The sequence below is a fragment of the Pangasianodon hypophthalmus genome, chromosome 8 (genome assembly GCF_027358585.1).
Source record: "Pangasianodon hypophthalmus isolate fPanHyp1 chromosome 8, fPanHyp1.pri, whole genome shotgun sequence".
NCBI lineage: Eukaryota > Metazoa > Chordata > Actinopteri > Siluriformes > Pangasiidae > Pangasianodon > Pangasianodon hypophthalmus.
In genome coordinates this window covers 11,596,815-11,621,745 of record NC_069717.1, presented here as the reverse complement: position 1 = coordinate 11,621,745, position 24,931 = coordinate 11,596,815, and the positions used below count along the sequence as shown (strand labels likewise).

The 24,931-nt window shown below is 38.2% G+C and overlaps 1 protein-coding gene across 1 annotated transcript; it reads right to left on the bottom strand.

Moving 5' to 3' along the window:
- Positions 1-1,749: 1,749 nt before the first annotated feature.
- efhd2 (EF-hand domain family, member D2) lies at positions 1,750-23,769 on the bottom strand. The gene is made up of 4 exons (XM_026915550.3): positions 23,224-23,769; positions 6,188-6,335; positions 5,926-6,060; positions 1,750-4,528 (listed from the first exon to the last, which is right to left on the bottom strand). The coding sequence occupies exons 1-4, from the start codon at positions 23,505-23,507 to the stop codon at positions 4,397-4,399; spliced, it is 699 nt and encodes a 232-aa protein (XP_026771351.1). The 5' UTR covers positions 23,508-23,769; the 3' UTR covers positions 1,750-4,396.
- Positions 23,770-24,931: the final 1,162 nt, after the last annotated feature.

Here is a 24,931-nt window from a genome sequence, read left to right as displayed (position 1 = left end):
GTGACAGGTCATTATGAGGAGATTGATAAGAAAACCTGGGCCAAACTTCACAGACCTTTCTAATTCTGGCTCAAGAGGATGGAGAGTGTGAAGTAGAGGAAGAAAGATGGAGTGCACACACACACACACACACACACACACACACACACACACACACACACACAGGCATGCATTACTTCAACAAACGTACGAGACCATGCAGATAGAGTGCTGCAGATAGAGTCACAAATAACTAACACACTGACTCACAGTGAAGTGAAATCACAACCAAAACAATATCCACAGTTATTTGTTGAATTTGGGAATAAATTATATTTACTGTGAGAATAAGTAAATCCATGTCTCAGAGCCATCCGTTACCCAACACTCAACCCTGATACCCAACAGTCAACTCTGTTACTTCATTGTTTTATTACAAAATAAATAATAAATCATTTTTCAATTATGTTTGGTCAGCCATTTGTTTACTGATTTAATAAAGGAACTGTTCCTCATTTAAACCCTTAAATGTTCTAGTTAGAACCCTACTTCCCTATCAGAAAGCTATTTTAAAAATAAAGAACTCTTAACTATCTGAAGAACCCTTGAGGAACTGTCTCTAATGGAGTATATTAGGTTCATTGAACCAGTTACTCTGTGTTAAAATGTGTTTTTATGCTTGTTGAGGTTTTAAGCTTTAGATTAGGGAATAAACAACTTTCTAGACAGAAAAAAAAAACATTATTGTGACCATAATCATTTCAATAGCAGCTTGGCATAACTGTTGATAGATTTTCACCACCATAGCAACATCACCTTTTTAAATGTACCATGGCCAAAAACCTAATGAATCTGATGACGTTCTGAGTGGTGTGTTGAATATTTGGTCATTAATATCACTTCCAAAGACTAATAATCTGCCTTCAAGTAAGTAATTAACTTACTTATTATTAACCATCAGCATCAAACACATCAGATGTGTTTGTTTCTCTTAATATTCAATTTTTTAGTGAAATGACTGATGCAGATCTAAAAGATTAAAATGTAATCATTTTATTGCCATAAGAATTATACAAAAAATAACTACATCTATCAGCCATATATTAATGAGTGTAAGCCTCCACAAGGATGAAAGGATGAAACCAAAATCACCAACTGATCAAGAAAGTGTCAGAAAGATGGTCCAAGGCCACTGGAACCTTTTTCAAATCTTTGGAATGTAAATGTGAAGGTTGTGTGAAGAATCATTCTAAAAAAATTTTTTTTTTGTTTTTGTTTTATTTGCTTGAGGCATGACTGAATAGGAGACAAATATTTTGTGGCTTTTATTTTACCTTACAGTTTTGGCTTTATCCAGCTAAAGCAATAAAACTTTGTGTCAGTTTCTTAACACAAAGCTTCAAGGAGATTGTTTTGAGAGTTACTAACAAAGCCATAATTCAAGAAGTTTCAGCAGACTCTACACTCTGTATCTTGGGCCAGAGATTTTCAATCCAGTACTTGCACACTGGAGGAAGTCCACGTTTACCTGCTTCAGGACTGGAACAAAAAGACTAAAATGTGGGCTAACTGGAGTCCAAGGACTGGATCAGGAACTTCAGAACTGAACTAAAACCAAGTCTTGGACAACACATGCACTGTACTGGGTCTGTTTTTCCTCTTACACTCTGGTAGCATGAATGAGGAGGTGTGTTTGAGCAGAGACAACACAAATATGGTCTCTTGTAACTGAAAATCACCACACCACATTCACTACTCATGAAACATCTCTCAGTTTTTGGTCATCTTTTTATGGTCAACAACACTTAACATTGAACTCAGGGGACAGTTAATGGAATTATGCTAAAATAAGTAAAGCAAACAGAACTTTGCTAAAACATTTGGCACATCTTTACAATGGAGTCACAAAGAGACAGTAAATCGAAAAATCAAGGAACAGTACAGTATTTCGGCTGCCTGCAGAGAAGGTGGAGTTAGAAAGCACTGGCCCATTAACCACCAGTCTCTAAGTTACCAGTAAACGCCTTTGCAATGGAAACACTGAAGTAAACGAGGAGTAAAAATAAAAGGAGGTGTGCTTTGAGAGTTGGCTAATTGGATAACGTGTCATGCTGCTTAGTGGTCAGCATAAAGTGTGAAGTCTTTCAATCTGGATTATAATATTCCCCATGTGATTTGTTGAACATAACAACTGCAATCAACCCTCTGACAATGAATTTCATGCCTGACAACTTGGAAGATTTATGTGGAGAATTACAGAATGGCTACTTAAGCAGAAGTAGTTCATGGAATGGCTTGTGAAATCCATTTCTACATTCTGCAATGAATCTTCCATATTGTCTTTGCATGGATCGTCATTTTATAATGTATACAACGACATATCTGGTGTACACGTTTTTTTAATAGTAAGATAAATGTTGATGGAGGATCCTTAGAGAAGAAACTTTCATCATACAGTTTTTATATCTCTCAGGTACTCCAGTGTTTCTATCAAAAATCTACAACACCATATATACACACACTAGATTATTCACTCAAACCCCACATTTAATCTGCAGAACACTCGAATACATTTGAAGACATAAAGCTATGAAACATTCATGCATCTATTGTTTGCTTATTCAGAATACAGATCATCAGACTGCCAGTGACTCCAAATATATTGTCCTTAACATGAATATAACAGGATGCATAGCAGACCAATATCTTAAAAATAAAAATACAGAAAATATCTCACATTTAATCATGGAACAGCACTGTGAGGAACAGCTGATATTGTGAAAGGAGACAAGTTTGTGAACAATGATGGCATTTCTAGGAAATAATAAACATTTTCAAAAGGCCCCTCACCATACAAAACTAAATGCAGTTTAATTTTATTCCTGGAAAAAAAATATTTGATTCTTTACACATCTTTCAGTTACCTGTGCTGAAATGTGCTGCAAGTCGCACAAGTTTTATCTTTAAATGTCAAACAACTGAAATTCAATTACGATTTAAAATCATTCAAATGGAAGCATGGAGACAATTTTGTCTATTACAATGTGCCCTTTTTCTCCATAGTAAAACATTATTTGTAGAATTAAAGTTATTAAAAATGAATTAGCCAGTCTGATGTTACACACTGTGCAGAAAAAAAAAATTTCTTTCCACAATGTTACAGAGCAAATTTTCAAACATAGTCTAAAGGGCTTCGCTGAGAGAGGTAAGCGACTATATTTTCATGCCAGCACCAGATTACATTTCAAAAGAAGGATCGAAACACTTCCAAATGCTTAAAGCTGTGTACTGGCTATAGCGTGCACGCACACACACACAGGCACCTGACACTAAAGCAGTGCATGCAGTTAAAAGGAGGAGATGAGTGTTTAACTCTGCACTCATTATAATCTCTCATATCCCTCCTCCCCTCATGAGCATCTCAGTTAAAACACACAAACATACACACAATGTGAGCACAGATGTCTGACACAAATCAGACAAATTAGTACTGATGATTGTGTGGGGGGAAAACATCACATTTTTTCAAAAGGACTGGCTAGTAAAACCATAATACACTAATAAACAATAACAATGAGACATAATGGCTATTAAAGGGCATTTAGTGCGTCACGAGAATGGAAACGTTTGTGTGTGCATGTGTGTGAGCAACAGACTCATCAGCAGCGACAAAGCAACAGAAGCTGATGTTAGAGATCCATTTAAGGGGAAGATTGTCACAGTTATCATTCAGAAAAGGAAAAGAAATAAAACCCAACCCACCAGAACACACCATCACCACATGTGTGTTCTCACACTCCCTTCTAAGCCACAGTGTAAAAATACAGAACTCTTTTAGGCAAGGTTTAAGTACATAAACATTTTGCTGTGCTAACCCAGTTAGCAAGGATACCATGAAACCTAGTCTTTATTTCACAATGCATGACGCCGAATACAAGGGGATCACAATGGACTGGATGCGCCGATTTAACCCAACAGTTTAAAAACATTAAAAAATTCCCTTTAAAAGAGATACTAACACCTGTGTATTTATTTGACTAAACAACAATGCGACAGTGAAGTGAAATAGAAGGTCCTCACATACATGCAAATATTTGTAAATTATATCAGTGGAGAACAAATTAGCCAAGTGACACATCCAGTCCAGTGTAAACAGACAGGTCCTTGGAGGACCAAGTTCAAAATCAAGAGAGAGACAAATAGTGAGGATCTAAGTAGTCAATTCAACACCCTACTTAAAGTTCTAAGCTTGAAACTGACACTATGAGCCCTCAATAAGGAAGTGATCCCGGAATGGAGACCTCTAAAAGCGTTGCATAGTATCTCTGCTATGGTGCTCTGATAAACAGGAGACTGACACAAACGACAAAGAAGAGGAGGAAGGATAAAGCAAAGCTCTAATAGCACAGGAAGGTGGTCATTGGAAGGCTGACTGTAGATTTTTGAACGCCGCTTGTCTCTGCTTCTTCTCCTCTGCCTGTCGTTTCTTCTCCTCCTGCTCGTTACGGATCTCCGCCTCGAAACGGTTCGACTCATTAATGGCATGGACCTGGTACAAGAGAAATCAGCTCCCATTAATGATAAGTTATAATATTTATGGTAACTCACCAGAGCATAAAAACTAACCATGTCAACTGGTATCTTGTGAAGCAGTCTTAATTAACTATAAAAATGTTATCTTTTTAAGAATCTTGACAGGAAAAATCCCAGTCAAATCAGTGGTGAGAAGCATATGATTTAGCATATGATTTCAGTGCCATTTCACATGTACTCTAGGCCTAATTTGCACTACTGATGCAAAAATACCTGGCATATGAGAAAATGGTCCATTTTTATTCATTTTACATTAAGAATACAAAAAATATATCATCTCCACAAGTCATATAATTTAAGTTGGTTTTTAAAATAGCAGTTATCAGTATGCACAAGACTTTGCTGTTGGCAGATGGATTTTAACCATTTGCTGTTTTCCAACCACTTTTGGTTGTATTTATGCTGCATTTGTAGTGTCTTGTAAGTGGTAATTTGCAACTTGTAATGACATCATTCCCCTCCTTGGCATGTTTGACGTGCGAAGTGGGGGAAAAAAACATGATGCCTCCATGAAAGCATGTCTTTGTTTGCTCTATCTGAGCATGTAACATTTGAGCTACTTCAAACACACTTTCAGTTTCAGGCCTGAGTGGCTATTAGTACTGTTCTACTATAGTGAACTTCAAACATTCATGCAACATTTTGGACCGAAACTGCAGTACAGCAACAACAGCGGGCGATAGTGAGTAGCGTTAACAACAAGCTAGCCAGCTAACATTAGTTATATGAGTGATAACTCAAATGTTGATGGTTACCTACTCAAAACAGCGATTAGTACGGTCAGTGTTATAGATTTAACGAAGTATTGTGTCTATATTAAATGATCTAAAGCCAATACTGCTATAAACTAATTTAAAGGTAGAGAAGGGGTACTTTACACTGTTCACTGTGTGTGTGGCCGTAAACAGAGAAGGAACTGGTAGTTAAGAAGACTAACCCAAGTTGATGAGTTAAAATGTCCAGCTGAGGGGGCATTTTCTGTGGCTTTTATTGATTGGAGGTGAATTATAAGTTGCAACATCACCTTGAATGCAGCATTTCCCGCAAATCAACATGTCTGTGTACGTGCTAGCTCAACAGCAGGTGTGTGTGTGTGTGTGTTCAAATGTTTTCAAAACAGATCCAATTACATAAGGAAAATGACATGTAAAAAAAAGAAAGAAAGAACTGCCTATAAATCCCAAAATCTAGGACCATGTAAACTCCAATGTAATACAATTTAATACTTAAATCCGTTCATTGGTTAAAAAAGTATATCTGAACAAATTAAGAGTTTAAGGATCCAGAAACACCTTGAGACATGAAACCTGTTTTTAATTGAAATGAATGGAAGAAAAGGAAATAATGTATTACTTTGGCTTCAAAGAAAGATTTTGCTCCTTTCACACCCTCAGTGGACACGTCAATTTCAGAGAGACGAGCTAAGACACACAAGCCGCTGTCCTCAGCCAGCTCCCCTGCTGCTGCCTTCCTGAAGATCAGGAGGAACTGGAGAATGGAAGGAAAGATATCGCTTTTCACTATTATAAAATGACAAAAAATGTATAATTATTGTAAACCAAGTAATTCTACATAGCATATTAAACTGCATATTAAATATTATATGTTCATTTACCTCTCTGAAGTTTAGTTTGCCGTCCAAGTCTTCATCCACCTCTTTGATCATATTCTTCAGGCCCATGTGAGTCTGTGGAGCACCGAGCTTCTCCATCATCAGCTTCAGCTCCATCAGGTCAATGTAGTTATCCTTCTCAGAGTCATATCTGCAAACATTCAACAACAGTAAATGTTAGTGCTAAATCCTTAAACAGTGCACCTGCGTAGAGCAGCAGAGAACTGAGAAATATCCACTGTAACCTACAGGGAGAGGAAAAGATCAGTGATCACACAGTCAAGAAACCTTGAGTATAAAACAAAGCTACATGCAATCATAAAGCATAATTTGTTTCCATCAGTATTTAAGCAATAATTTGCTAATTGTATTGTCTGAAACCTCTGAGTAATTGTGCAGTCCAATTAAAAGAAAAACAATCCTCAGTTTTGGGCCAGAACTTCAAACTGGGTCCTGCTGCACGTGGATTCAAATTACACTCTCATAAAAGAAAAGTTTAACCTAGCACCTTTAGTTCTTCAAACTGTCATTCCCTTTATTGGCTTATGCAGAACAGTTTCTCCTTATACGACACTACTAATTTTACCATGTGACTGATGTGAGCTGCAACAAGTGGAGAAAACAAATAATGGATATAGTGGGAGCACACACACAAATACACACACACTCAGCCAGGAAGCACATTAAACAAGCTACTTCCTCATGACCTCAGTTATCAGGTGTGTAAGCACTCCTCTATACACACGCACTTTAAAAATAGGAAAGGTTACTGAGGCAGCTAGGTCTAACCACTGAAGCTGTGGGAGAGGAGTGAGGATCTCAGGCAGAACTTTTTCACCGCTCTTTTTACACATGAGTGAACAAGTTCTGGCCTCCTCCTTCATTTCCACATCTGTCTGAGTGTACATCTGTGGTGTACACTGAGCTGTTCCTCTTAAAAGAACAATAAAAACATGATTATATGAAAATATTTAATGACTAGCAAGTATGCATTATTTGCTTTTGACTGATTCGTGGCACTTCACACCATTTTACTTTAATTTACTTTCCATGAAGCTAAATACATTCAATTGAGTACAAAGTGAGACTGAGAGGTTTTCTAGGGCCTTATTTGAGGCTTTACTTCACTTGGCTTGATAATTTACAGATGGAGCAATATTTTAAAGGCGGTGGCAGTAAGTAAGTAAAGAAAATATCTGTCCAGTCAGTCTTGGTTCGATAGTTTAAGGGCGTTTTCACACTTGGCCTGAATTGTCGAGTCCACATTCAGGACCAATTCTGGGCTTGTTTGGGGGAGGGGCTCATAATCACAGGTTCACATGCACCCAAGAATTCCATCCAAACTGTGAATTGATCACACAAATCCATACACCACATTTGTGCATGCAGGTTTACAAAGTGGTGGGCTAAAGGACCATCCATTTGCTGTCTTTTTTAAAAAAATATTTTCTTTTGGTAGCAAAAGAATTTTCTTTGAATGCATCATCAGGCAGGAATACCCGCAGACACAGAGTATTTTTACACCTGCACAAAGGTGAGCTCATTACAGTGCTCCAGTCCTAAGAAAGTTGAATCATTCACGGTACCCAGCACTATGGTTTCATTTAAGCAAACCATTTTCAAGAGGACCAAGGATTGATTCTCTAGATAGATCCTGGCTCAAAAACAGTGTTCAGACTTTACCAATTGTACCAAACCCTTGAAGCAAACAGCCCCAACCATATAAGTGTGAAAACAAGCAAAAATCTAGAGAACCCAACAAATTTCACGCATGTATTACTATTATGCTACTTCATACTGTGATTGCAACGGGTCTTGAAATTTAAAAACATGTAAAACTGTAGTTTGTTAGAGACGTCACTGATGTTCATATTGCAATTCTTTATGACAGCAAATTTGGTAAGTCACTATTTCAGAGGTGCCAACATTTCTAACAAGAAAGTACTAGCAGGCGGAGAGGAAAAAAATTAATTTGACCACAAACACCCTAGTGTATGTTGCTGGAAAAGACTGCTATTTTTCCAGCTGTGCACCAAGCAACAGTAAAGAAACAGTGAGTCTGGTGTGATAGCTCCATTTTTTTTTTTTTAAACCAACCAAGAAACCAATTCCTTTTCAGTGAATTGGCTTTACTGTCTGGCCAATTTCATTTCCAATCAGTCTGATCACTGCTTTAGCTGAAAAAAAGCAGATAAGCATAAGCATTAAACTCATAAATGCTATGGCTATGTAGATGTTGGCATGGCTGCTGTAGATACTGGCACCTCAGGACAATATTGTTATTAGCATATTACACTATGAATGCCTGATTCTCAGTGGGGTCACTGCAGTGGGTTGGTGCACCAGCATGTACTCAGTAATGGGTGTTTCTGCCCCATTAGCTCTGTACCCCGACCCTGTGCTCACTCTCTTCATGAATATGGAGTCTGGTTCTACCCATCTGTCTTCACAGCTGGCAACAGTACTACTGTCTCCAGACAAAGGAGTCCTGCTGCTGTCTGTCTCACACCCCTACGAACACCTTTTACCCCCGTATTAACTGTGTACTGGCAGTGTCTGACAACCGCATATTAATTATTCAGTGCGCACACGTGTGTGTGTGTGTGTGTGTGTGTCCTCTCAATTAAGCCTTAAGTCCAGTTCCTGGGTTGTCAAATCACCGTCACACTATCTGCTATATCATGTCACACCTAACTCCAACTCTTTGTTTCCCAACTAAACTAAAACCTACTTACCATATGACACTTAGCATGCTTAGTGAAAGAGATGACAGAGGCAGATAAAAGAACAGGAGCTCATGTACTGCAGCTGCACAAACGGCCATCAGGCTTCCTGAGTAGCAATGAAACCGTCAAACTATGAAACAATGTGTGAAAGCCAAGTGTAATGAGACTTCAGCACTAATGTGCACTTGTTACAGTTTGGAGACCACACAGAGGGAGAGAATGAGAATGAATATAAAGTGAAATGGGTCCTTTCATTTTTTTTATCTGTGTTCCAGTCACCCAAAAACACAAGAATAAAACACGGCAGGGCATGCTGTTGTTGTCAATGACAGGGTAGTGTGATGATTATTATCCTACTTAAAAACACGTCCTGATGTGCTTTATTCCTCTTACACCACAGTGATTTGCTGGTGATATTTTATGCATTTTATAGTTTAATGCATTAATGAATGACATATTGTTCTTTTAACCATTTATTGTTGCATTTAAGGTCCACAAGCTCCTGTTATCACATTACAGCAGCTATATTTAGCTCTTCTGTCACCAGTTTTTTCACTCTCTTGACAAAAAAACCTGGTTACATTTAATGTTGCAGAATGTCTGCAAAACAAATTCCTGTTATCACATACACTCAGTCGTTCCATCACCAGCCCCTCTTCCCCCCACCTCCTCCTGAAGTTAACGAGAAAAAGAATTGCAGCTCATCATGTTATTAAGAGCCAAGAAAGCATAATGTCCTCTGTCCTGAAGACTACCCTGTGGCAGAAAACTTACTGAGAGTTACAAAACCTGACACTGAGACTCTTAGTGAATAAATGGCAAATAAATGTCTCCTTCCTGAACCTTCATCATATCAATGATTCAAGGGTTCTTTAATCTGTTTATTATTAAGCTTAGATTATGTTGAGCAGCTGCCATATAAGTCCCTGTGAATAAGTTTCTATAGTACCAACTCAATTTAAAAAATTAAATATTAGAAGGAACACATTAATATAAACCTATGATTCTGGCATTATTTATATATATATGCAGTTGGAGAAAATTAATCAACACCTTCTGACCTTCTGTTCATAAAACAGAATGCTGAATGGGATCAGTAAGCCTAATTTGCTAGCCACCACAAACGTTGCTTTGCTGTACGTATAATGCAACCAGCTGATTTTCATACTCCTGTCTACTTAACATATTCATTTTAAAAAAAAATCTCCTTGTTAAACTGTAACCACGAAGCAAGAACTAGAGCTTACGTAAGGTCATGTCACTTGACTTGAACTCAAGAAAAGAGGCTCACAATAGATAGGCATGAAAAGCACAACAACGATTCACTGTAGTCAGCAAACATTTCATGATGTCGTACATGATACTATGTCAATAACTTGAACTCTGCACTTAACAGTGAAATAGTGAAAATCCCAAGGAGGAAGCAGTCAGCATAAATGTCAGTTTCACTAAGAGCAACAGTGAGGAACTTGAAAGCAGGGCTCCATTTTGACCAAATAAGTCTAGCTTTGTGCCAGAGTGATTGAGGAAACTGGCCAAAGCCACATTTCCTTGTGTAGTGCACTGAGGTGAGTGCAATCAACTTTCCTGTAGATTAAAACTCAGAGTTGACTCAGAGAGGACTTCCTGTTGCTGACTTGAGTAAATTCTGAAGCTATGCAGAACACGTAAATAATAAAATAATACAGTGATATGTAAACCATTTTTGAACATATCAAAACAATGCAACATTATTAATAAAGAATATTATATAAAGAACATATAACATATAAAGAACTTCCTTATAAATGAGGTTTATGGGTTTATTTTTATGCTTCTTGGTAGCTGTCTATGAAATATCACCTGTAGGGCTGAGGTTGTCTCATTACATTTCTTACACATTTAGAAACTGGATATGCAATCTGACATGGTATTTATGTTAAAAATGCCAGACTGAAAGGGCATTAGGAAGCAGTGCAAGTTAAATGTCTTCATTTAACTTGGAAACTATATATAGAATAATAAATCTCAGAGGTGAAAGTACATTAAAAAAAGAAGCTTCAATACTGACAAAAACCTTGACTGTAGTTTATATCTATTTTGCAGTATCATTTCATTACGTGGCAAGGTGGAGGACTCCTCAGCTACACAACACACTGCTTTCTAATACACAAGTCACTCAGAACTAAGCATGCCTAAACATGAATAAAAGCTGAAGATCTTTAAATTTTTTTAATCTTCAACAAGGTCTTGGTGTCTCTTCTTCTAGGGGCATGGTAGATAGAGAAGTGAGCAGTGCAGTCTCCAGTGAACAGTTTTAATGAGTGTGTGAAGCTCTGTCTTTTTCTGAAGGGAATAACTGAATGTGCGGAATGCATCCTGCCAGGAAGATGAGTTAGATTGCTGAGATGGAAAGCCTGGCCAATAGAGAAAGGAAGAACTCAAGAAAGGGAATTTGAGGACATGCAGAAACATGTCACTTAGAAATTTAGTCAAGCTAACTGCAAAAGAAAAGTGATCCCAAAATACTTGCTAGCATTTAGCATTGGCAAATTTATATATTATATATATATATATATATATATATATATATATATATATATATATATATATATATATATATATATATATATATATATATATATATATATATATTTGGGAAACAGTTTGGGATGTGCTGTTATAGGTAAATACTCAACACCCCAAAGTTCATTAATTTCCAATAATGGCATGTCCTGAAATAGCATTTATAACACAGAAATTTGCTACCACTAACAATTATTTATTTATATATTTATATTTATTCCTTCATTTATTTATTAAAGAATGATGTCTTACCATCCTCTTTTTTTCTCTCTCTCTTGAAGTTAGTAGGGCGCACGGACACGCACAAACACACACAGCTTGTCGTCTTACTGAGAAACTGTCAAATTCAAGTCCTCTGTCTTGAAGACTATCAGGCTTAGATTATGTACAGCGTTCCTCATCCCACCGCACTGATTTGGGACATCTTTATTTGATGATATGAACTATGTTGGTCTATTAAAATGGGTCCTACCCCCGCTCCTACCTTATCACAACCCTTCAGATTTTAGAGTTTTTCCCCAGATATGTCCTGTTAATTGACTGATTCTATATGTATTAGGCGCGTTAAGGAAACACAGCAAATTAATTAGGGTCCAGTACTCCAAGAGTAGGTTTGGGAACCACTGGACTATTACTTAGCAAGAATGTGTTCACACACATGGTTATTCTACTCCAAGTACATTATGTCCCATTTCAAAATATTTCATCGCAATATGGTTCTGAAGTTTTTTTAATTAGGGATTGAAATTGTTTTGCATTTGACACTAGCTTTTTGGCTATTTGTTGCAAGCCTAATGCTCTCCTCTGAAAGCAAATTCGTCTGTGATTTCAGCTTTTCAGCACTAAGACTTAATGTGTTTCAACTGTCACAAACTAAAAGAGTGAAAACAGCAGTGTTAGTGGGCATATGTCACAGTGTGTAGAGGCTTTGTGGGAAAAGTTTATATGTGGGATTGTTCACTAAGTGGAGTTAATGGATGGAGAACAGTGTCTTGTAGTGAGAGATATAACATTTGGGTGTAAAACAGCTAACTATACACAGACATACATATTCTAGCCCAGAGAACCTCACCCTTTTTTTGTGCTACATGTATTCTGGATAAAGGTAGTCACTTGTTTTTACAGATTTCACATAACATGAACGGATCCTTTCATGTGTTAAAGGTATTTGCAAAGCTCCAGCTGGTCTCTAGATCATGGACCAGAGGAAATACAGATGCTCATGTTAAGATATCCAACTAGAACATAATCCAAAACACAGCCTCATGAGTCACTGGGAATATTTCAAGTTTTTACAAAAATTAAGTTCCTTGTCTCATCAATTAAATCAAGAACCAATTTCTGTTAGACTCCACCAAATCACTGTGCATTTCCTTATTTTGTCACATGATCACATCATGCTTTTAAGCTTTATCACATCCGTTCTAATTTGAGCTGAAGTCAGCCTAACAACAGGACATTTATATCTTTTCATGACCCAGGTCACACACACTGAAACTAGACATTAGGGTTAAATGAGTAGACACAAACCCCTAGAGTACAAGTTAAATCAGCCTGAATTAACTGTTTGTTTAGGGGCATAAACTGGGACAAATACCTTTCCCAAACTTATATTTAGATGCTTTATAATAAATATTGTGTGCACATAGTTATAATGTTTTGTTAAGAATCAGGTCTGGTTTTGATCACCTCACAGAATATTCGGTAATTTAATGAACTGTAATGACTTAAATATATTAAGTCGTTTTTAATCTGATGTTACAAATGACAATACTTAGGTTTTGTTTAAGCCATCAGGCATACAGTTAGTCTGTGTTGCCACTGATTTATGTTTTGCATAAGCACATTATAAACAATAATGAAGTAGCCTGATGGATTGAAAGGTTTAGTCCAGTGGGAAAGCAGCCAGACAGACAGTCCAGTTTCTTTCCAGGTCTTCACTCTACTGATCACTCTCCCTTTCTCCCTCTGCCAGTCTGTGACTTAATCCTTGGTTGCTGAGCAACAGCTAACCAGTACAGACACGGGAAAACCCTCGCGCACTGACACAGTCACACAGCTTAAGGACTATTTTCTATGATAGCCTACTTATGTTACAGATGTGTTCAATCAAAAGCACACACATGTGTAATGGAGCTCTGTGCAGTGCTGTGTGTGTGTGTGTAAGAGGGAGATAATATAATTCATTTATTTGTTCTCTCGGCCCTGCCACAACAGCAGCACAGACCCCACTGACCACCATATGCTTTTCATGGTTTGAGATTAAGATAAAATTTAAGGATTAATTTATTATTCATTATTCAATACTCTATTGATTTATACAGTATTTATAGATGACCATTTTCTCAAAACAAAAATAATTAAATCCAATTGTGAATGTGTGTGTAAAACATTGAATAATTTTAACTTAAATTAAGTTAGTGAAGTTAGTGGAGTTAGTGTTACCTTCAAGGTCATTACCTTTTCCTACGTGCTCATATATAAAACATAATCTAAACTTTTAAATATGGTGATGATGTATTTGCTAATTTCAAGAGAAAGCCCTGCTTTAATATGAACCTAGTGCAAAACCATGTCTCTCGTAGCGACTCTTCTCTCTCTGTAGTGCTTGTGCTGACAGATACAATACAACTGGCTAAAAAGCTTCAGTGTTATTAGCTAACCGGTAAGCGGTGTTTCACCTGTGGGATGAAGTTGTTACTGGTGTCAGATATAGTCCACATGTAAGCGAAGGATATGTTTCAGGAAACTGTCTTTTAAAGAAGCAGTTTTGCTCCCAGGAGCAGTCATGGTTTACTTGGACCACCTGGCTTGGCTTCCATGGAGTCATGTGGGACATGTCAGACCTGCTGTCAGTTCACACAGTCAATTTTAAGCTGCTTTTAAAACAAAGCCATGTGGTGTCCCCAGCTTCCGTCCAGCTGTGAGACCTCAGAGCTCAGTCCCACTCCGCAAAGGGTCACGGGAAACTAAAGAGCTCATTTGTTGTTGTTTTTTTTTTTTTTTTTTTTTTTTTAAAAACTTCAACATAGAGTATCAGCTCAATCACAAGCCAGGATAAACCATGTTTAGTTCTTTGTAATGGTGTTCTGACAAATTCTGCAAAAGGGTTACAACTATAAAATACATGAAGTCATTTTGAATAGACGTAAAAATAATATTCCAAATTAATGAGCATATTTATTTTGTGGAAGCACTTATGCAGTGACTGTGTGCTGCCTCACTGGGGAGCTACAAAAGACAGAACATAGTTTGTATTTGCTGACTATTTATATAAAGTATTAAATTTAAATGGTCACCCATAGAAACTGTGTCTCCATCTGGTCACTGTAAATCACTATTTTAGAAAATAGCATGTAACAGCATCTTTAACAGCATCTTGACTTTTGTACATTTTTAAAATGACTTAAAAGGAAATAAGATATGATTCTGTTCAGATGTATTCTGTGTATAATTATGTAGCTGAGAGCAGCTTAATGCAGGTCAAATGTCAATGAAAGAAAGGTTCAGATTCAGACCAGTAGTGCACACTTTAAATATCCCATATATAATATTCCCATCACTAGGCATTGTTTCCCAATTCTTCTGCAAGCTGACCATAATTAATAATAAAAATGTAAAAGATGGCAGATCTTGATAGCTTGGGATATATGACTACTAACTCAGACTTTCACATGCCATAAAATTTGGAAGAAGGTATTTCATCTGATTCATAGGCATTAAATCCCATTAGCTTAGCAGAGATACTGCTTAGATATTTCCACTTGTAAAATTCACAGAGCACTACCAGTACTTACAGCCTGAATGCCTAAATGATTTTTTCAATAATTGGACTTATGAAGCCCTGTGAAGAGCAAGTGTAGACAGTCGTTCATCTTTAAGGTGAGGAAAATAATCACCCAGCATAGAGCTGCAGAGGAAACCATTTCACAACCCATCTCCATTTCGGAGGAGTATGAAGTAGTCATAATGGAAGCAACGAGATACAGGCTACCAACAGCAAAAGAAACCAAACCCACACAGATGAAGGTTATATTTATACTTCTGAACATTTGTGGGTGTCATAGAAAAACATTCACATACTAAAGTGTGGGCAAATCAGTAGCCCAGGCACCTGGGGCTATTATTTTTTATTTTTTTTATTCATAGCTGCTTGTTGGGCAAGCAGATTCAACAACCAGAAGAAGAGAAGTAATCCCTACTCCTTACTGACTTTCGCAAAACAAAATATTTCATTTGGTATGCATGTTCAAAGCACTTCAGTGCGGCACGATGCACCTCAAGGCTGTAACTACTGCGTACTACTCATTCCGAATGCCCCGACCTGCTGCACTACACACATCGCCTGAGGCAAATTGGCTGATGGTAGAATGGCTAAACATATCGTGAGAAAGTTAAGATGCTAGCAAGCCTCGAACAATACCTTTTACATGCAATACAAGGACAGCAAAAACTTTTGCCAACAACTTGTTCACTTTATCAAGGGAACAAACACAATATGCTACATGATCGTATGCTCATTTGTTTCTCTTGGTCTATATTAATGTACAGCTCATGTACAGCTTAATGTACATTAACTAATTAATGTTTTAAGTCTTTTTAGCCTGTTCAGATAGGTTGCCAGGCACACAACATGGGATTGTGCAAGCACACTGGAGCATTTACTTGCCGGGTGGGTTAGCTAATGAATTTATGATTTGTCCACACATGACCTAATTGGTGTCTGCCAATATACTTGCACTTGATGTGAACGTATGCTCTTGAGGCACGTTAGAATGTACAGTAAAAGACAAAGAAAGGTCTTGCGTTTCCCTGCAGTAGAGAAAGTGTATCAAATAAGTAAAACACTGAATGTGATAAAGAGTTGTTTACACTGTACCTGAGGATCATTTGTGGCAATATTACTCTTAACTGAGCCTCACACTGCCTTATTTATTGCCCAACTACAAGTGCATCAAGACTGGGCTCTTGTTCAGGATTAAAAGACTTCTGGTAACATAACAGTTACTTAATTAATAGCACTCTTAATTTAGTATCTTTTTCTAGGGAAAAAAAGAGCCCAGATCACTTTATTGTTTTCTGTCAGCTCATGTTTCCAAGCTGAACAAATAAAGTTCACCTCAATGAACTCCTTTCTTCTTCAAGTGGCTTTTCCACCAGGCAAATACTATACACATTCAGTCTGAGTGCTCCTGGCGTCCAAGTAGGCTGCTGCAAATGAACTCAAGTCTGTTTATTGTAGCCGTTAAAAACACTTCAGTGAGGAAACATGTTTACATTTGGGATAATTAGACTCTTAGATTAGACGGAGTTAAAAATATTACAAGAAGGTAGAAATAAAAAATAATCACAGTAATCACGGCGCGGAAGGAAGGAGGGACAAAAACAGTCCCGCGTTTGGTTCAAATCCAAACCCCAGTGCCACTGGATACACTACCCTGTTCAGTCAATCAGCAATTATTGAGATTTTGGAGGAGTGCTTTTTAGCTACTTTGCATAAAGCCCTTCTCTGTACTGAGATGCAGATACACTTATGTGCAGCTATGCATAAGTATAAATCAGCCATGAGTAACTACTTAATCATGCTATGAATCAGCATCAAATTTCAAGTGTACATTCCACTGCTTGTTTAAACTAGTCAGATCACTTCACCACAGGAAAGTACAGTGTATAAAAACCTCCAGATACTTCAGGTCATGCCATCTCACACAGCCTTTCTGTCATAGTTTAGTAAAAATAAACCAATGGTTACTGGTGCATTCATGTTATTTTTGTTTTTCTGTTATTAAATTAGAATCAGTAATACTGTCGGTAAAAGAAAGCACTGAATGGAACAAATGGAAGTGGACGTGAACCTGCTGTTGAGGACACTCCCTCTGCTGAGATTACAAACCAGGTGATTAATCCACCTGCATCAGCCAATGACTGCAGACAGCTCAAAACCTGAAGAGCTTATTTTTAGCAGTGTCAGAGTGCAGGACAGCATGGGGAAAATGTGAAAAACATGAGAATGAACATTCTGTACACAGTGGGCATTGGGGACGCCAGGCTGGGGAGAGCTGCAATCACAGGCGTGTTACTGAATAAACTGTGTACTGAAAATGTGCATATGGCTGTTCTTAATAAGTGGCCAAGTTTCTATACGGCCTGCTGCTTCTCTGAGTCATTCAGTGGCGTGGACGTGTGGACAATGAGTCATTCGTAGGGGTGTGTAGGTGTGAGGTCTGCTAATATTCTTGCTTTTATGAAGTAAAAATTGAAGAAAAAAAAATTAACCACACACAGTCAGCACATCCTATCAAATCAGATAAAGCAAATGCAAAGTTTTTTTTTCATACTACAGACACAAGCTCGCACTGGCTCTTCAAAATGTTAACTTTCTTGCCCAGTTGAGAAAGAATTTATTCCAAAGTATTTCTAGGAACATAAGTGCTGTATTCAAGTTGAAGGCTATCAGTGGGCAAAGAACACCACCATTCCTTTGTTCATAGAGGACTTGATCTAACAGAGCATACAGGCTTCTTTACCACATGGGCTATGGAGGAATGAGGAAATGGGCAATTTGGAAATAATCACATTGTTTTGCTCCCAGTGGAGAGCACAGAATCTCTATTTACGGATAAAGTAAAGATGACCTACAGGGTAAGCGTTTATCTCAACATGATTTTCTCTTAGTTCATTAAGTTAGGCAGCAACTTGTGGATTGCCCCATTTCCGCCAGTAAATCAATAAACTAAAAGCCTATTGGTCTGAAAAAAAAAGACAACTGTTACAGTATAGAAATTTGAGAATGCAAGACATTAGAGAGTAACTGCGACTTGCAGCTGCCGCTGAATTATTTTGGAAAATATCATGACTTTACAGACCAACATTGCAATTGAATTTGTACTTACATTCTATAAATTCAGCTCCAGGCTGTACTGGTGATCACAAACATTTTAAGTATTAAGTATTATTACTAGTAATTGGATGAGTTGTATTACATTAGGCTAATAAGTTAAACTATTTTCCACATGATCAGAACTGTGTGTGTGTTGACAGTGCCTTCACCATGACAGTGCCAGGATTGCTATGAAAAATCAAAGAAAACCCTTAGAAAGTAATATATCATCTGAATATGAAAAAAAAACCTTAGAGAAAAGATTGACTTCAGAAACATGCTTCAGAAACACTGACCAGAACATGGGCAATAACACTTCATATGGCTCAAGATGTCAGAGTAGCATCCAAAACAAAACTATCCCTGCCTACCCCTGAAATGCTTCATCTGCAAAAAAAAAAAAAAAAAGCTACAGATCATGTGTGTGGTTAGTAGTCATGGTTGTGTTGTTGTATATACACAGCATACACTGTGTTTGGGCTCATCTGGTTGGGCAAACTCATCTACAGGAAGTTGACACACTTGTTATTGGGTTGAAATGCAGAACATTGGGCATGAGGCAGGAATGGATGACATGCCAGTCCATCACAGGACACCATTCACACACATACTGATTTACACCTAGGGGCAATTTAGCGCAGATAAACCACCTACTGGCATGTTTTTGGGAGGTGGGAGGAAACCAGAGAACTGGAAGGAAATCCATACGGATATGATTGTTAACGATTTAGGCTGTCTAAGCTTAATTACAATCACAGGTTACGTACTTTGAAAATCATACTCTTTCATGATACAAAAGTGACTTATTTTTGTTTTAAAGTACTAACATCAGCTGAATGAGGTTATAACAAAACATGACACGCCTAAGCCACAGCATTCCTAGATCGTCCTGATGTTATCTTAAAGAAGAAATATACTAAGAGAGAAACGGTGTGCACATGAAAAGATGCATCGTTAAAAGTAGGAGAACAAGTCTTATGTCTGCGTTCACAATTCAGCAGGAATGCTGCTTAAAGAACCTAAAGCTCCCCCTCAAATGCACACACAGCACTGGGCCAATAAGCATATGCACAGAGTGAATTAAGCAGATTGCCTTCTCTATTAACCCACTAATAGAAAAGAACAGAACCCAGCTGTGCTGGCCAAATGGCTCCTGAAGATTATGTGTTATCTGTCTAACCATATTATATATAACATTAACAAGGCTTGAGAGAATAATATGTATACTTTAATGATCTCTAGGTATTCAGATGAAATGTCTCCGTTCTCAGTACTCATGCAACCCTGCAGGTATATACACATTCCACAGCTTAAATAAATAATAGTCTGTAAGAGACAATAAAATGCAGAAGGTCTGTGCAACAGGTTTCTGCAGGCTGATTTCCTGAGAGCAGCATTTCACATGGGTCTGTCAGCAGTTTCAGCAGTGCAAAATCTTGTTAACATATAGCTCTTTATCACGCACAATTAGCAAAAAAAAGAAAAGTATAAATATAAAAAGTATACTGTACAATAATGCAAGATCCTATTTTTTTTTTTGCCTTACTGTAGAAAACTGTACTAACTGTCCTCAGACTGAGCTAGCTCTACTTTGAAACTCCATGTCTTACAATTTTTCATATAATCCATGCATTTGCATATGCAGATCCTGAATTGGGAGTTGAAATAAACTTGTGTTAAAAGGCCCAAAGCATGGGCAGAGCCAACATTGCTCCTCTCATCTGTTCTTAATGTATGGCTTTGCTCCAAACACAGATCACCAGCTTTTTAGGCAAATCTAAAGGTTAATCTATACAAATGAAAACTGTGATAAAACCATCAAAGAGATAACACCACCAGAATGCTGAAGTGGTAATGCAGATGATGTGATTGGGGGGGAAAATTTGCCTCAGAGCGTAAACATTCCCAATCTCTTCTAATAAAAGCACTTTCTAGTGGACACCTGCTGCATGATTATATTGTGGAGACAATCTAGCAAAACATTCTAGTATAATAAGACACTTTCTTTCAGCAGAGTTTATACAGTTTGACAGTTTGCTGATGGCAGACAGAACCCCAGCCTTCCCCAGCACCACCTCGGTGTTCATTTATAACCTCAGGCATCTCATACTTTAGCATACACAATGCTGCAGTAAATCAGTCTGACTAAATCATACATTTGAATTTTAATTATTTAAAGATTTGGTATTCAATTCTAGGATTTTATACCACCACAGGAAACATTAGCAGCGGCGCTTACGTTAAAACTGCAAAACCGTGAGGCTCTCTAGTGCTGAAGACTTTCCCCTAAAGTTAAAACCTAAAGTTACAGTTTTACCGTTGACTGTTTGAAAGCGCTGACACTGAAGACTCCTAAAAATGCTTAACATCTCACCGAAGAGCTTACCATATCAACAACTACACATCTTAAACCCATTTGTGAGCATCCACCATACAATATAGAAACAATATTATAGAACCAACATTAAAACGAGTGGATTAATATGAACCTGTGATTTGCTTAACTTCACGTTCTGACCAATCTGAACTTTCCCCTCCTCAAATACATTTAACTGAATCCCAAATAGCTTCCTATTCAGCATAATACACCCATATATAGTGCACAAGTTGATGCATTATTTGTAAAACTGAGAAAATAATGTATATCATAAATGACAAATTTATTTACACCCATTTACTTATCAAGCAACAACCAAAACGCTGGGCAAAAAGATGCTTCCTTAGTCATAGTGTTAAATGACTACATATAGAACATGGAATCTTAAACGTGATCATGTGCATATTTTTTCTTTTAATACATTAATAGTAATAGTACTGATAGCGTTCAAACTGTGCAGTCCATTCTGATTTATTAATACATCCTAAAGCACAGTATCATGGTCATACAGTTATAAAAATCTACCCACAGTACAATCAGGTCAAAATACAAAACTCCAGAGGGGCATTCACTGCTCTGCGCCTACACTACAGTGAGCTTATCGCAAAAAAAAAAAGTACATGTAAAAGGTCAGGGGAAAAAAAAAAGAAAGAAAAAACATGAGTTAATTTGGTTAAAGTTTAACTACAGTGGCCAGTCAGCCACATCCCTTTTGCCAGAACAATGCAAATCCCAGATTTGTCGACTGTTAGCAGAACATAGATCCTGAGAAATGTATTCAAAAATAATGTCATAAGGAAAGAACTGGTTCATGTTTTTTTTTTTTTATTTTATTTATTTTTTTTTTTAAATAATTGAATAAACAGTGATTATACAGCCAAGTCTATATGAGCTACTCCACTCTTCTGATCAGATCTGCTGCTTCCTGCTTGGGCAGCTAAACAAAATGAATAAAGTGACCCCACCTATGTGACAAACTCAAACTCTTATAATAGCAAACAAATCTTCCCCTTTTTATCAACTGGCTAGCACAGATAAGAGTCTTGCATAATATCCATTTCTCCAGGCACAATACACTGGTCATAAACTTGAACAGCAGTGCTGAGAACTCATTTTCAGAGAGCACATTACAACACCCTTAGGGAGCCATTATTATCGGGAGCCTGTTATTTCTGCACCTGGGGCAGCAGTAACTGCAGCTTTGGTAAAGTCCTTCATGTGGGAGCATAAGAACATGGAAAGATCTCTGCATCTGTTATGTGGCATGAAATCTGCCAGAAAATGGGCTGCCCTTGACAGGTTATAGCAGTCCGACAGCTGTTCACACAGAGTCAATAGCCTCAATAGGGAAGTACCTCTTAACTGCAAGTTCCGAAAATCTCGAAACCCACTTCTTGCAAAACTAAAAACATCCTCACAAGTACACTGTCCTAAAAAACACTTTTGTTCCCAGCTCTGGCCGATTGTATAGTGGACGATTGTCTCTGATGGTACAAAGACAGCTCTGTCCGTAGCTCAGAGAATGAAGAAGCAAAAGTGTACAGAGGAAGTGTGTGACTATGGTCTCAATGCAACACCTCCTACTAGAATGACTCTCAGTAACTGGGGTTATGAACCACAGCTGCTGTCCCTGTGGAGCCAGGAGAACATCTCCAAAGCATTCCCATGTTCGTGCAAGATTTAGGCTTCCAGAGCTCAGCAGGAACCCTGAAGACATTTTTGTAATTGGTTTTGGCATTAAAGCATTACAGCATTGGGCATAGTGGAACAGGAATGCAGGAATGCACAATTTATATTTTTATTTTATTTTTTGCCACACTTCCTCTGGGAACCACTTGCTCAAGACAATTAACCTTCTAGCCCGAAAAATGTAAATGTACACCATGTTAGCCATTTTTCCAAAAGACTGAATCTGCATCAAAGAAATGATCTCACTTCATAGGCATTAACTAGTTTATTTGTGTGTGTGCGCGTGTGTGTCTCAAGCAGCATAAGAGAAGGCAGTCTGGGTGGGGCTGTCCAAGACATTGGAATTATGAGACACACTTGTCAGACACACCTATCGCATGGCACACACTTGTGTGCTTTTAAATATCACTCACCACAACAACGCATGCAGTATACACACTGACACTAGTGCATTGTGGGTGTATGTGACGATCATAAACTAGTTCATGAGCATGAACAAGTGAATATTAATCTTAAAAATGCTCAGTTCTTTGCAACGTTACAGAGTCCATAATGTTATGAAACAGGGACTAATTAAGCAGGGATAGGACACTGATTGTTTGACACAGACTCTGCCTGGATGGCAGAACCACTATTACACCTCCTCTCCATAAGGGCACTACTATACAGGCTACAGCCTGAAATAATGGTTTCCACACCCTGTGTAGATGGTGCTCAGTTAGAAAGCACTGTCAGGACATATGGAGATTTTAAACACAGTGTGACTGAGTGACACTGCGGTGCGCGCGCGCACTGTACTTACTGTTTAAACATTTTCTCCATGTCTTTAATCTGCTTCCTGGAGAACTCCTTGAACTCGGTGTACGGGTTGAAGACCTTCATGCTGGGCTGCTGGTGCTCGCCCACTCCCTCGTTCAGCTCGCCTCGCCGCAGCAGCTTGGCTCCCAGCTCGGAGTCGGCGCTGGCCGTGGTGGCTTTCTCATGCGCGCCGTTTTCATGAGCCTCGTCCACGGCGTGCGGCTCCTCCGCGCCCTCCTCTATCTTCAGCCGCCGGTTAAGCTTCGCTGACAGCTCGTTCGAAGCCATTTTCCTCTGTTTAACTGCTTTATCACAAGCTCGCTGCCCACTACACAAACCACATGGGTTATCAACCACTTCAGTCTACAACGTCCGCAGCTCGCACGCGACTCTCTTCAGTGAGTAAAACCCTGAGTATGTGCTTGTACGGAGGCTTAATGTAGCGCACGAGCTTAATGACGCGGGTCAACGATTTATTCAGTGTCCCCGCACAATTCAAACAGACAGCGCGCGCCTGTGTGTAGAGCTCGCGTGAACAGCAGAAGAATAACTATGCAGTTCCTGATGACGTGAGGCCACGCCTCTTAAAGCGACAACACACATTCACACACACACAAACGCCGCAAGAATGCAGGTAAACAAATAAGATTTTATTTATAAAGCACATTTAAAACTGCATAAAGTGATGCACATACATAAGAATAAAATTGAGGCTAAAAATCAAGACATGGCACAATAAATAAAGAATAATGCTAAGAGATGAAATAGTTATAATAGTAATAACAATAGCTAATCCAAAATAAATAGGAGAACTTCAAAAAGTAAGCATGAAAAGATATGGTTTTAGTTTTGATTTGAAAATGCTAACTGATAGTGTTGTGGTACTTGTTGTGTTAGTCTTGAGACCACAAATCAATGGCCTTGGTCTTGTCATAAACTCAGGTGAAATTTTTCTCGGTCTTGGCTCAGGCCTGAGACATAACATCATTTCCTTTACCAAGTTATTTGTAATGTTCCTGTTACAGTACAAAATGTAAATGTCTATCTCTGCATGTGGAGTTTCTTCACACATACAACCAGCAAATTAACACATCTGAGCGTCTAGCCTCTGACTTGACATGTACTCTGCAGTGTGTGGTGCTGGTCTTGTCTTGGTCTTGCCCCCATCATATTCAGTCATGACTCAGTCTCCATTGGCTCTGGTCTTGCTCTTGACTCGGTCTTGCCTAAGGTGGTCTTGAGCCCAAGACTAGCAACTGAAGAGGCGCTCCTGATATCTAGGGGTAGGCTGTTCCACAGCTTTGGTACAGCAACCGAAAAGACACAGTCACCCTTTAGCCTCAACCGAGGCCATGGAACAGCCAGGAGTGACTGATTAGAAGACCTCAGAGACCTAGAAGCTGAGTATTGAGAAAGCAGGTCCATGAAGTAGGAGGGGGCTGGCCCATTAAGAGCTTTAAAAACAAGTAAAAGGACCTTAAATTGGGTCCATTAGTGAACAGGGAGCCAGTGCAGAGAGGCTAAAACCAGAGTGATCTGATCCCTTTTCTTGCACCTGACACTTAAAAGCAAAATGAACAAGCATGCTTTTGTGAAGAAATAATGATCTGATGGTATTTTTCTAGATGTGTCTTTACATTTTTCTCCATCCTACTGCATTTGTGCCCTGAATATTTATTGTCCTGTGTATTTATTGTCCTGAGTATTTATTA